This window comes from Bombus vosnesenskii, unplaced genomic scaffold (genome assembly GCF_011952255.1).
Source record: "Bombus vosnesenskii isolate JDL3184/JDL3185 unplaced genomic scaffold, Bvos_JDL3184-5_v1.1 scf7180000013277, whole genome shotgun sequence".
Taxonomy (NCBI): domain Eukaryota; kingdom Metazoa; phylum Arthropoda; class Insecta; order Hymenoptera; family Apidae; genus Bombus; species Bombus vosnesenskii.
In genome coordinates, this window is record NW_022882935.1 from 260,445 (window position 1) to 274,042 (window position 13,598).

A 13,598-nucleotide genomic window follows, 5' to 3' on the forward strand; every position below is an offset into this window, starting at 1 on the left:
ATAGTACGCGCAGTCTCAAGATGCAAGACTGATCAAACCCACCCAGTATACCGGAGCACGACGAATGGCAACATGCACAACCATCGGTAATGCGAACGCAATCGGCAAAAGCGCACGTCCATTCGCTTAATTAAACGCTTATTATTAATTAACCGTGACGAGGACGGTCCGGAAACGGATAAAACGTCAAGGTGTCGCATGCGTTAATTATATTCGAATATTTTGCCTGGATATGGCGCGGCCGGCACGTATTGCGACCCGTACAATGCGTCTGCCGCCTCTTCGGCTTTATTAAATAATTACCAATTATTACATAGAGACCAACGTGTCGATCGTTCGAATTTCCAGACATTGTCATCGCCGCAAAACCGACGTATTTTCGGTTGTTCGCGTCCTCTCATTAACTATACGACCGGGTAGCGATGATATTTAACGCTTCCCAAATAATTTCCACGCGACGGCACTTAATCCGATCGGTCGACAGCAACGGGCAACGCGTGTCGCGATAAAACGTCAAGAAGCATCCTACCGCCCGACGCTGTCCGTTTAGTTAAGTCCTCGTAATCCTCCTCGCTCTTCCTCTACTTTCCTCTGTCTTGCTTATCTCCCGCTTCTCCTGCCGCCACTGCTTCTCGTCGAATAAATCGTCGCGGTCAGACACTCGAAGGGAATTAATCCGTGGCCCAATTAAGAACGAAAGAACGCTAGTTGACTTATAGATCAAAACGTCCGTCGAGGGTCGGAAGAAAAAATGACGACGATCATCTCCTCGATCTGAGGGTGAAACTAACTTCGTAAGATGTTCGTTCGGCTCGATTCATTCGCTCGATCGAACGATATTTATCGGATACTTCGTAATTAGACGCCCGAATCGTAGACCAAGAGTTTATGACGCTTGTTTATCCTGCCAAGGCTAGAATCGCTCCTCAGACACGTCCTCGGAGGTTCATACACGACTTTGCGGAAATCTCGCGGAGAATTTTCACGACTCGATGCCGAGAAAAGCCCGGAAGCTATGCGATCGCGGATATATCACTGCGGCTCGGCTTAAGGCCGACGTTCACCCTCGCCTAACTCACGATTCGTCGGCATAATAGCAGTCTAAAGCGGAAATCCAGACCGGTGCATCGTCTTGAGATTCTCGGAGTGGAGTATCGTGTTCGGGGTGTCTTGTACGCGCCGTTCCATGCGCCATAGTGGCACCCAACTTTCGAAGAAACCGCGAGAATCTGGCGTGTGTACGCTTAGACTCGCGGAACCCCTATCCACGTGCTCGATCACCCTTCTCCTTTATTTCTTTTCAGTTTCGCACTTTGCTCGCGGTCTTCCAAGCTTACCGCGAGACCGAGAAAAGTCGCGCTCGTTTCGCCCGATTCCGAGAAACTTGCGAGTTCTGAGGCTTTTCCTGGTTGCACGTATGTACTGTTAGGAGTAAAAGAGAAAATGCGAGTAACAGCGGCCATTAGTATCATCCTATTAAAAGCATTTCAAAGTTGGAATTTTAATCTCAATGGCAAACAAAAATGGCCAATCGATCACTGAATTCTGACCATTCTCGCGATTACCTCGTTGGTTATTGCTTATTTATTTCGAATGGACGGTTCGAAACGCCGGTCGGATGTGACCGGCGTGGCGGTTCGCGAAAAATCAACGGATAAAATGGAAACGCGCGCGCAATTACGCAAATGCGCGGCGGGTATCGGTGCATCGCGGATATTAAACGACGGCGCGTCGATCCACGGTATCGAAAGAGCACAAGGGAAAGGGCCGAGGGAGTAAAGATCTAAAAGCACGAAACCCGAATCGGCTCATAAATCTACGAGCAGTGTAACGCGGCCGTAAATAGCCTAGATACCCTTGCAGATTAAGTCACGAACTCTGTAGCGCACAGTTATGGTATATGTGTATATTTACGATGCCTTCGAGTCTTTCACAATGCCTCGTACACGCGTGATCTATGACAAGCTACGATGATGGGCTAGTTTCGAGTCTACCGTATCTTTTGGCGATCGTAGAACAGCTTTGAAATCGTCGATGTTTATCTCTCGCTTCTCGATTTCATTTACGGGTACTTAAGCGTGACGTTAATTAACGTGGGAGAGAAATTACGCGACGTATGGAGAAATTAGAACTTTCGCCAGCCGTCTCTGCGGGCTCGAATCGAATAAATGGATAGAATTCAATGGCTACACACCGGCAAATGGCTCTGTTCGAGCCCCGTCATTGCTCCCTTGAGACGTCACGAGGAACGCTCGTAGAAATTAGTCTATGTGTGAGACACGAGGGTGGCGACTGCATTCTCAAACGGAGCTAGTTTGTTTTCCAGAAGCGACGTCTCGTGGATGGACGAAGACGTATGCCCTTCGATCGGTATCGTTCGAGAGGAAACGTCCCGCCGTCGATTTCGATAGGAAACAGAGTCGTTCCTTTGCCTCGTTTTCTCTCGTTGCGAAACAGGTCTCACCACTTGAAAACTGTATATACGAAAAGAGATACTTAACGATGCTTCGTTACCAAAAAACGAACCACTTGACCACTGCGATAATCGCTTATCGTTTATGGTTTCGAGACTAGGAACGAGAAAAAGGAAACTTAATGTTCTCGATTATTCGACTGATCGCGTGGACGCGAGTAACCGACAGATCGTGACTTCGATCGATTTAATAACGTAATACGGATTAAACGCAATTACGACAATTTTTCAATACAGCCTATCGATGAACCGTAAGACAAGGCGGCCCCGCTATTAGAACTACGAGATATCGCACGTAAATGGGAAGGAGCGTGGAGGACCCGGTTTCGCTCCGTGATGAGGGAATTCTCTCTATCGACCACGCCAGCCAATCTCAGTCCCGCATTAGTTTCATCGTTAACGATGTACCTTGAACGTATCCTCGTGGCCTATACACGCGGTTTAATCGTTACGTAAGTGCATCATGAAATGCTGGTCGCTATCTCTTTGACTGGGTAGATAATCGTTCCAATTAAGCTGCTTTCCCACGATTCGAATCGTGCCGACTTGTACGCTAGTGTACACGCTTTCAACGAAATCAATATCAAATAATAGATGCCCCCACCCCGCTGGCGCGTCCACCAAACCAGCGTATCGATATTAAATAATTTGATGCCTCCGTCGCTGATAATCAGTCTGTAAAATTTTAACTTGTAATTCTCCATTCGAACCGGATTACGCCAACGACCGAAATTGTAACCAGTTATTCGACTCGACCAGAACCGAATAAAGTTCGCCGTCCATCCGATGAAACGTTAATCCCGACGCGATCGACCGCGTCCAATTTTATTTTCCACGGATTAAGGGACTTTTGTCGATGAACGGAAGACGTATAACGAACACGCGAAAATCACGATGATACGAGACAGGGAAGGGAGGATAGAACGCGTCGCGACACACAGAGGAGTCACGGTCTAAATATACGAGACTGACGAACGATCTCGCTGAATTCGACGCCTTTTCCTTCCATTTATTTTCGCGCGTGTCCGACGCCGAGTCGACCGTTTAACGCTACTACCAGTTGTATCGCTAAGCGTCGTTTGACCCGTTCCTCGCACCGTTTCCACGCGATATTCTTTTTTTTTTTCCCCACTCTCTTTCTCTTTTTCTACGCGAGATTACGAAGCGTCGCAGCCTCTCGAGCGCGTTCCGCCAACTCTTTCGTCGACCTTACGACGCTTTTAGGTTCTCGGCGTGTCACCGCTGGAATCGCATCTAATCGCGTTTCTCCTCTTTACTCTACTTGTTTGCGAATTCCCCTTTTCAAGAATAGCGTTTTTCACGTTTGATCGATTATACCGCTGTATAATCCTCCGTTGAATCGTTCTAAGGATAACCAACTTGACGCAAATAAAATAAATAACTATGTGCATGCTCGCATTCGAAAAGTTCGTTACCGGCGAGGAGTTAAATAAAACGGAATAGCATTAGGAAACGCGCGGTCAAATTAATTCACAGGCCAATTATTCGCAAGCGAACACCTTGCCATCTCCGACTCGCGGGTTTGCGGGCACGGACTTCTCTATTTGCCAAGCTAATGACTAGTTTCAAGGGTGTTCGGTAATCAAGCGAACAAAGGACCGCCGGTCACGTCGAGTGTCCGCCGGGGGACCGCTGGTTTCGACTCGGCCGCAACTTCGACATCTCTGTCGTGACTATGCAAACGCGACCGCCTTTCACCCTCGCTGTGACGTTACTGTCGGATAGGTACGGAATAGACTTATCGCCTTATGGAACTTCGCGTTCCACGAATTGAAATATCGAACTTCGGAGGAATCAGAGATTTTGTCCTACCCTTCGCAACGTAAATTTACGAATTACGCTAAACTTGAATTACTATTATTATTATTTTATAGTCCAGAGCAATCGTACATTAAAATGTAAAAGTAACCGAATTACTGAAAAACATTGCATGGCAGGTGTAATAAAATTTCCCGATCTATAAATCCTGCATCTCGATGCTATTAATTTCGCATGAAACAGAATTTTCTGTACTTTCACTCGATAGCCATTAATTAGCGCGATTAGTTTTCAACGCGAGTCATCTTATCTGTCGATCGACGAGCTGTCATTTTCTAGGAAATCGACACAAAAGTAGAACCGAGTCGCGGAACGATACGACAGAAATTTACGTCGAGTGATAAATCTATCTGAGACTTTTATGATACTTGTCCTGAATCGACTCAACGTATCCACGTCTTCGAACAGCGCAACCATTACACAGGCTAGAACATTCTCGTCGAACGACCGTAGCTACATCAGGCATGCATAATTAATCTCTTAGGACGTAAAAAGTCGCGTAAAACGGATGCTTCTGACGGGGTCGGCAAATTTTTATATCCCTCCGTCACTGAGTGATATAAAAATGGTTGGGAAAAGCCTTTGATGTTCTTCTAAATTCCTAAACATCCAATTTTTTGCGAAGAAGATATTTCATTACTCGCGTTTTATAAAACTTACCGCTGCAAACGTTAAAAACGATTGAACGATTTCAACGTGACGATGAATTTTTAAAGTTATATTTGAGGATGCTTTTGATCAACTACAGTATATTATTAGCCGTACGTAATCATCGTATTATTAATGGGCCTGGTAATTAAAGCGTCGAAACGAGAGCGATAACAGGAAGAACGTGGACTTCCGAGGGCGGAACAAGCCTCTCCCTTCCTCGTTCGATGTTCGTTTTTCACCGGACATATGAGTTTTACGGAATTCATTCACCCATAGCGGGCTTAATGAAACGACCGAATCGCGATGATATCGCGAACGATCGACGCGAATCAGTCGCCTCGTTTCATGCCGTACAACGCATTTTCTAACGATGGCTCGTAAACGGCAGAACGTAATTGTCGTTCGTTGGAATTCGTGACCCGTTTTACGGGCCATTCTGTTTTTCCAATTTAGATAAAGACCGTTGTGCGAAAATGAAGCGATCGCGATTGACAGTGGTTTATGACGCTGACTATCTTTCCTCCATCTATGGACTTTCCAGATTATTTTCCAATAATAATCCAAACGTATGACAATTCGACGAAGATCGGTTAATCTGTTCGGTTAATTGCTACCTGTCTGTAACGATAATGGATCTAGGTTTACGACGAAGATGACGCATAGATTCTGTATTTAAAGAGCAATTCGTATTAGCATCGGACAGTGTTTGCCAGACCGCGTGAACAAGACGAGAAGCAAAGATGAGCCGACTGTTTCTGATTCTACTGTTCGTGTACGTTGTTTCGGCAACTCGGTGCATCGTTAAGAACGACAAGGTACGAAGATACGAGCTAGTCCTACCGAACAAACGCGTAGTTCAATCGTTTCTGGTAAATCGCGATCATGTTCTAATCGTCCTTGGTCCTTCACCCGCAGGACGAGCCAGAGGTTCACGTGATCCGCTTAGGAGATCGCAGTGGAGAGTCAGTGAGTAAAAGAAGCTTTCGCTTCGATCCTTTTGTACTAAATCACTCGGAGGTATTAAAAGAACCGAATCTTCTTGCTCGAGACAGAAAGTAGGGAAAAACGCTGGCCAATGGAGTAGAATTATTTCAGATACGTTTCAACCTATACTTTGAACAAACTCGTGTCACTGTCTCGCGATCAAATTTTTTGTTTGAAACGACAGGACGAGTCGGACGTAGTCGCGGTGCAGATCTCGGACGACCGGCGCAAACGGGAAACGCATGAAAATTGCAAGAAGGACAGCGATTGTGCCAAGGGACAGGTCTGCGTTCCGTATTTAGGCTGCAGTGAGTATTTTAATTTATTGAAATGTTTGAACAACGGAGGGCTGTGAGTTTTCAACGCGATTATTTTTGTCTACAGTCAAGGGCCATCGAAAAGGTCGTTCCTTGGAAAATCTGACGAACACGAATCAACCGGTTCGCGTCAACTAACTCCACGATGGACCTTTAAATCTGCCAATATATTTACGTAGTAAATTCTTATACGCTATGCACTATCCACAATAATAAAGCAACTGGCACTCACGAGTGTAAATAGTATTTGCTTCCTTTCGAACGCTTATTACGCGAAAGCTTCTTAATAAGATAAAGAGTCGAACGGAGGAACGTTTAATAATAAGCGCTTCCGCAAAACGGATGCGGAAACGGAAAGAGGGTAGAAAGACTGGCAGCGAGACAAAAGGAATCGCGGAAAGACAGATGGCACGACGCGATCGGCTCTCATTAACGCTTGGAAACAGGCGAAAACGAGCGTGCAGCGTAAGAAGAGGGAGTTCAGTCATCGTAAATTTATCGGGAACAACTGGCTGGTTGGCAGAGATCTCCGGTCCCCGTCTTAACCGCAATCCCGCAGAACCGGCCGAGGAAAGGGCTCATAGATTTACAGTTAAAATCAATTAGCCCCTAATTGGCTTCGAAAGGTTTATCGCGAGTATCGTTTTATTGGAAAGACGGATAGGGCCGGGGAGGCGACTCGGAAGTAAGATTGATCGCCCTCCGCGCCAGGAATCAGTTAGAATTTTAAATATGAATCGGAGGAAAGCAATTTACTCGCGAAGGCAATTTGCGTAGACACTCCAAGCGAAATCAACGAGAAATAAGTTGAAAGTTTCGATACATTGAATTTATAACTAAATGGGCAATGTAGTAGGGGTAGCATGGGTAGGAATAGCTGTAAAATTCGAAGAGTTTTCGCAGTGAGGTGATAAAATTGTTTACCGCGAAACTCGTGAACGACAAAGCGAGTGGAGGAACTTACACGACCACTCCACATTATCCTATCGAGCGCTGATAAAAGCGCGTTACGATCGGAACTTCCGTAAACGTGCACGGATCGCGAAGTGGCACGTGAGAGCAAGAGCCGAGGCGACGCGCTTATCGGTTCTAGAAAATTTCGCTTGTAAACGAAACGAAACGAGGCGAACACCCGTACACCCTCGGCGGTACGTTGGCGGAAACCAGCAGTGAAGATTTACGATTCTAACAGGAAAAACGTGACAATCGTAATATCCTTTCGTCGCTTACGCTCAGACGGCGATTTTTCATATGCACACTCCTCCATCATCCTCGTTGCCGGACCCTGTTTAATTCTACTTTAATACGCGAGAAATGAAGCGGCCAAAGGAAGGAAGAACGTTGCCAACGCTGCGATCGAGAGGTCGATCGTTCTCGGTATACACGTGCAAACGACGGTTGTTCATTGTTTTTTCGTCGGCGATCGCTCGCTCCTCGATAAAAGTTCCAGCAACTTGGAACGCGGAGCTTTGCGAAATCCGTAATAAACTTCGTCGTGTCGTCGGCACATAGACGCTTTCTCGTTGCTGGCCGTTTAACAAATTTCGAACTGCGATCGAACACCCTGCACAACCGAGAAGTAAAAGGAACAACAGACGGTATCAAAGCGTCGGGCGTAAGATGTCGATCTCCTGGCCGGTGAATATCGACGAAAAAGGAGGTCGAGACTACCTCCTGTGATATCACCGAGCGAAACACCGCGACAGTGAAACTTTGCGGTACGTGCCGGCCGAGGACGGCAGAACGATCGTTAAGAGCCTTCGTCATCGTCGTCTTCGATCGTCAGTTGCTGTTCGAGTGGACGAACGGCAGGATGAAAGCGCGAAATGAGAAAGAAAGAACGCACGAACGAACGATAGGAGCAAAGAGGAATGAAAAAGTCAGCAGCGCGACGCAAGAAACACGATATTTCAGCGGCAGGAGCCGGCGATTAATTGCCAAAATAACTGCAGACACGAGGAATCGTTTAGGCACGACTCTCGCGACATTGTTTACCGTGGATACAGCCGGTTGGAATGTATGTCCCCGTGGACACGCGGGACGTAATATACGGGGACAGTTACCGCCCTCGGCAACGTATATTACTCCCCACCTAAGTGGCGCTCTTTCGTTTGTCCTAGCGAACGACCGCGGTGAAATATTCCGTGTGGCTCGTGCCAGACACCCGCATGATTCAGTAGAAGCCGATCGATCGTTTCGAGGCCCATCGACGCGCCCTTACCGCGGCCGGTTCCACCTCGATGTGTAACCACGTGCAGGTGACGCGGATCGGCGCCTTCGAATCGCGCGACATTACGAAAGATGAATTATCACGACCAGCACCGTTCGCTACAGCAATTAAATCTTCGACTTGTTCAGCCGCTCGTTTACCCTGATATTTAGCGCCGTGTTATGCCAGAGTAGTTGTGGTTACGGTGGCTGCGCGAACACCGAGTTTGGAAGCGCGCCAGTGTGATTCTAGTCGTAGTTCAAACGTTTTCGCGGCGCTGGTAAATTTACGGCCGGCTCGTCTATTAGGAACGAGCTACTCGTTCGAATTTTTCATGCATTTCCCAAAGAAACGCGCAAAGGGATTTGAATCTCCGCAATAGTTTAAAAGTGCGACAATGAGGGAACCGCGACGAGAGCAACGTTAACATTTCCAACCAAAGGACAGGGCTGATTAAAGCGCGAGCGCTTGGTCGACTTGGCGCGCGACAAACAGCCCCATCGCGTGGCGTCGCTGCGACCGGGAATCGAGTCGTTCAACCGTGGCCGGACCTCTAACCCGTCGCACGACTCGGCCTCCGGAGAATCCGTCGCTGCAAGACTAGTAAAACGAAGGTGTCGCATGAGCGGCACGCGCGCCGCACGCTTTATTTTCGTCCGCGATCCGCTTCGAGACTCGGCGAATTTATTCGACGTGCTACACGGGTATCGCGAGTGATAAATAAAATTCACGAGGGAAAAAAACGGCGACGCTGAAAAGGCAGAAAACGAGGAAAATGAAAAGAAAGCTCGCGCGAGGCTATCACGACCGCGACTCGTAGACAGCGTTTAAATTGACCAAAGAAAAATGTGTGCGAGCCGCGAGGATTTCATCCAAGCGACCGACGACGATATTAGTTAGGGAACTGAAGCTTTTAACATTGGAATTTTCAGCCTCCGACGCGACCACCGTCCAACCGAACCATTCCGCCTAATTCCTCGGAACTCTCGCGACGAATTAATAAATGATTTCCCTTCTTTCCACGGTTGCGTTGTTTATTCAAGCTCCTTCCCCGTGACGCGATTTTAGGCAACGACACTCGTTGGATTCACGCGGGGAATTCGCGTGGGTGAGAGTGCTAAATGATGTTTGCGGACGTCGCTGCGCCGGCTGTCAGGGGAGGCTTTCTCGCCTGATAAATTCACCGCGAGACGCGGCTTTCTAAACGGCGAATAGTTTATGAGGTTATAAACGGACGATCGACTCGATGGGAATATTATTAACATCCTCTGTCGCTTGGAAAGTAGTCGTCGCGTGCCGATGCTGGAAAACCCGGCTGCTCGTACTTGCTCAATTAAAACGCGCACGAAACCCGCGTACTCGCGGAAATGTCCTCCCTCTTTCTCTTTGACTGTTTAGCCGAAGAGAAATTCCCGACCGAGAGCAACCTCTTTGAAGTCTCTCGAAGGAAGAGCACGAACGGCAGACGCAACATTTACGAGAGAGGCGCGTATTAAAAAATTCCAGCCTCGAAATTTCAGGAATCCAATTTTTCCTCGGCTCGATGCCCGTCGACTCGTTACCGGGCCACAGTCTCCGAGAGTAAAAGCTGCCGGTGGAAATAGAGTGGAAGGTCGTGGCGTAGAGAGCGCACATTCGAGAAGAGCGGCTCGAGCTTTAAGTGTGATTTAGCGTGCACGCGGAAATAATGGCGCGCGAGACCGTGCGCCGCGTTTTCCCAGCATCGTTCATCCATCTAACTACCAGCTGATACGCCATGCTGCACACTGTATGCGATTTCTAAAGCGCCTTCGCGCCTGCTAATTCAGCACGCGAGATTTGTCGTCCCGGATTTACCAAACAGCTCGAGAAACTCGGAGAAATTGCATGGCGACGAGAAATGGGCACAACTATGCGGAGTCCACGCAGCTCGTGTAAATGTAAACGTAGACGAGCGTTTACAGCGATTTTACGAGTTTGTTCTTTCGAGAATGTTTCCTCGCGGACGATAGTTTCAGGGTCGTGTCGCAGCGATGTTCGAGTGTTTAATGAGTGGTAAGTGCTTTTGACAAGGAACGGTAGAATCCGAGAGCAAACTGTACTCGCTAAGTTTCCCTTTGTCTGCCGACAAGTGGAAGTGTCGTTACATTTAGAAGGGAGAGAGGTATCTGTCGTTGAAACCAATGTTTCCAAAGATTTCGCCCGGATCACGAACGTTACGCCACGGGACAGACGAAAAGGCTAGCGAAAGACTTAATACGCGGACGAGAGACAACGCGATCAGCTTTGAGTCGTGCACCAGGGAATATCAATTTCTTTTCATGCGAATGAAAATTCTGCTTTCCAGCTTGGACCTGTGTCACGGTCAAAGACGGCAGAGACGGTTAATTTCGTCGGATGAGTGGCTAATGAAAAATTAATAGGGAAGTTCTGCGAGTGCAACGAAAGCGATAGCGTCGCGGCTCGAACGTGCACCATGGTGAAACTAAAAAATCTCGGGTGACAGAGAGAGAAAGAGAGAGAGAGAGAGAGAGAGAGAGAGAGAAAGAGAGAGAGGTTAGAGGGAAAGCAACGCGGGATGCCGGTTAACAGCCACGGAAGTCATAAAGAGCCAGCAAATCTTTTCATTATCACCCCGCGTAAGTGATACATATATCATACTAAAGCGACCATTTCACCGGCATTATATCCGAAGGAAACTGATCCAGGCTCCACGGTGAATGCTTTTCACGCCACGTTTCCACGTAAGTGCGTACGAGGATTAAGTCGAATCGTTTTTTCCCTTCGCTCACGCGCAGCTCCGGCAATTTTTCTTCGCGCAGCCTTACCATTCCTCTCTGTTTCTCTTGGCCGATATCGTACGAGTTTTCTATCGCCAAGGTAATTCCATTTACGACCGACGAATCTGACGTACGAAGAGAAATACATATATTACGGCTGAAGCACGTAGACGCCATATAATTGCGATTCACGGGAAGTTTATCGTCCACAGGGGCTGTTAACATAATGGGAAACTTTACGGGCAGGAATTAATTCTTCTTTCGTGCACCGAGACCGAACTTCATCGACCTTTCGTGTTCAGATAACATCGAGCCTCTTCGCCGGGACGCTCATGGCTGTTCAATTAAACGTATTACATTCTACGTCGTGCATGTGCTTTTCAACCCGTAACCAAAGTGCACCTAACGATGTTTCTGCCTTTTTATGAAAACGCGATGACCTTTGAAAGATGAAAGCATTACAGATAGCAGCCGTCTGAATAAGAGGTTTAAACGCGAGCCTGGTATAACTGGTATAACATTTGTCGAGCGTAAAATTTTCAAATTTACCCTCGAATTACCCCGATGAGGCTCGCAACTCCTGTACTTGGACAGCACGTAACGGTGCATTAACGTTGGCGCTCGTTTCCTAGAAACAGAATCGACTAGTCGGGATCGTGTACGATTCCTGTTTCGCTCCCGCGTATTCAGTGGCGGCCGTTTAGAGCCAGTAAAATAATAACGACTAGGCTAACGCGACGCCGGCCTAAGTCACCCATCGGCCTATATCTCTCTTTTACGGCTGAAAATTACGGCCGAGCGACCCTCGTGCGCGTTTATGGTCTTCGATGACGCGCCATCGTCCGTTCCTAGTTGGAACCAGAAAACCGACTCCATATTCCTGCAGGTTTTTAAGACTTTCCTCAAAGTATCGTTTCGTGTTCCTTTGCCCGTGAAAATACCACTAACTACGATATAGACATATTTTTATAGGTAATAAGTGGCATAAGCGTCGAAGATGACCAAGGTCTTTACATCGAATGGATCGTGAAACCATCTGGCTTAAGGCTGCAAATTCAAGGAGCCAAAGGGGGGTGGCGGCTGGCGCCTTCGATGAATCACGATCGTAAAAGTGCGGGAATTCGTCCGATTAAAGCGGTTGTTCGCCAGGCACGTTGACGCCTTCCGCAAAATTGAAGTTCCATCCCCTTGCGGTGCGACAAGCGATATGGAAAAGCAGATGTAGACGGTCGAACGCGTAATATCTCGTAGTCTCTCGCGAGGCTCACCCCTCGGCACGCTGAAGAGACGCCCTCGAATATGCCGTTCACGCATCGAGAGACATTCGTGTTCGGGGTTGTAGGTAAAAAATTGTCGTCGGCGACAACCTCGGTGCCGATCGCGCCACCTTTTAATACAAGATAATTGGAAAAGTTTGCCGGGCTCCTGCGCGGCGTATCGTTGATCCTCGCCCCCCAAAATACGACAGCTTACGGAAACTAAGTTCCCCGGAATGCGTGTCTGATCCCGACGAGTATTCCGTAGTTGATTTTTCTTCGCCGTTTCGAACCTCGCTCAGGCCTTTTCCCTTTTCCTTATCACCTCGCACTCTTGGCTCTAGCGTACGTACGCTTCCTTGTCTCCTTTTCTGCCGCGAACTCGCAAGATTTCCCGTGTGTTTTCGCCACGCGTTTGCCACGCACATTCCCACACAAGCGTCAACCGACTCGGGACAGGCTTTAATCTACGCGATGCTACGTGAGGTGTTTGCGGTCGAGTCGGCAACCATTCCCTTCCTCGATTCCTCTCTTCTTCGTCGTATCCCTGGATTCCTTCTCTATCAATCTTTCATGCAAACGAGACCTCGTCTTCGTTCGTTCGTCTATCTTCCGCCTCGCCTCTCTCCATCGAAGTTGCTCGTAGAAAATCCAGCGAAGTCTTCCACAGGGCTTCCTCTTTCTTCCCTTCCGTCTCCTTTTCACTTCGAGTGGTTCTTTCGTCCCTGAATTCAACCGTAAGTTGAATTTCTCCGCGTGTCACGGGCAAAATCGGGAACGCGCGATTAGATGGACGAGATAATCCGCCGTCGTAGCGGATTCCGCTCGTTCGTAATTAGCCGGAACGCGCGGAAGGGCCAAGAAGATTTTAATATTTGCGCCGGTGCCGCTCCGGTGTTCCGACAGGGAAAAAGGTAGAAAGCACAGTCGGCCCGGCTCTCGCCGACCACCCGGGGCGGTTTACATTTTGTTCGTCGTGGCTCCAAAAGGAAAGCCTAGACAGGCAACAGTTTGCATGGGCGGAAGAGGAAGGTTAAAAAGCTGCGCGTTTCAAATAGAGTAAATGGAACTTGCCTGGAAATTCATCGGTCCTTGGTCGGTGAAGGGACG

The 13,598-nt window shown here is 48.0% G+C and overlaps 2 protein-coding genes across 5 annotated transcripts in view; one reads left to right on the forward strand and one right to left on the reverse strand.

The window, feature by feature from the left end:
* The window catches only part of LOC117231999, a 257,984-nt gene that overhangs the window by 128,896 nt on the left and 115,490 nt on the right, over positions 1-13,598 (reverse strand). The window lies entirely within an intron of this gene.
* Positions 5,645-6,505, forward strand: LOC117232001. Its single transcript, XM_033491065.1, has 4 exons — positions 5,645-5,778; positions 5,879-5,929; positions 6,132-6,255; positions 6,332-6,505. Exons 1-4 carry the CDS (start codon positions 5,704-5,706, stop codon positions 6,400-6,402), a joined length of 321 nt encoding a protein of 106 aa, XP_033346956.1. The 5' UTR covers positions 5,645-5,703; the 3' UTR covers positions 6,403-6,505.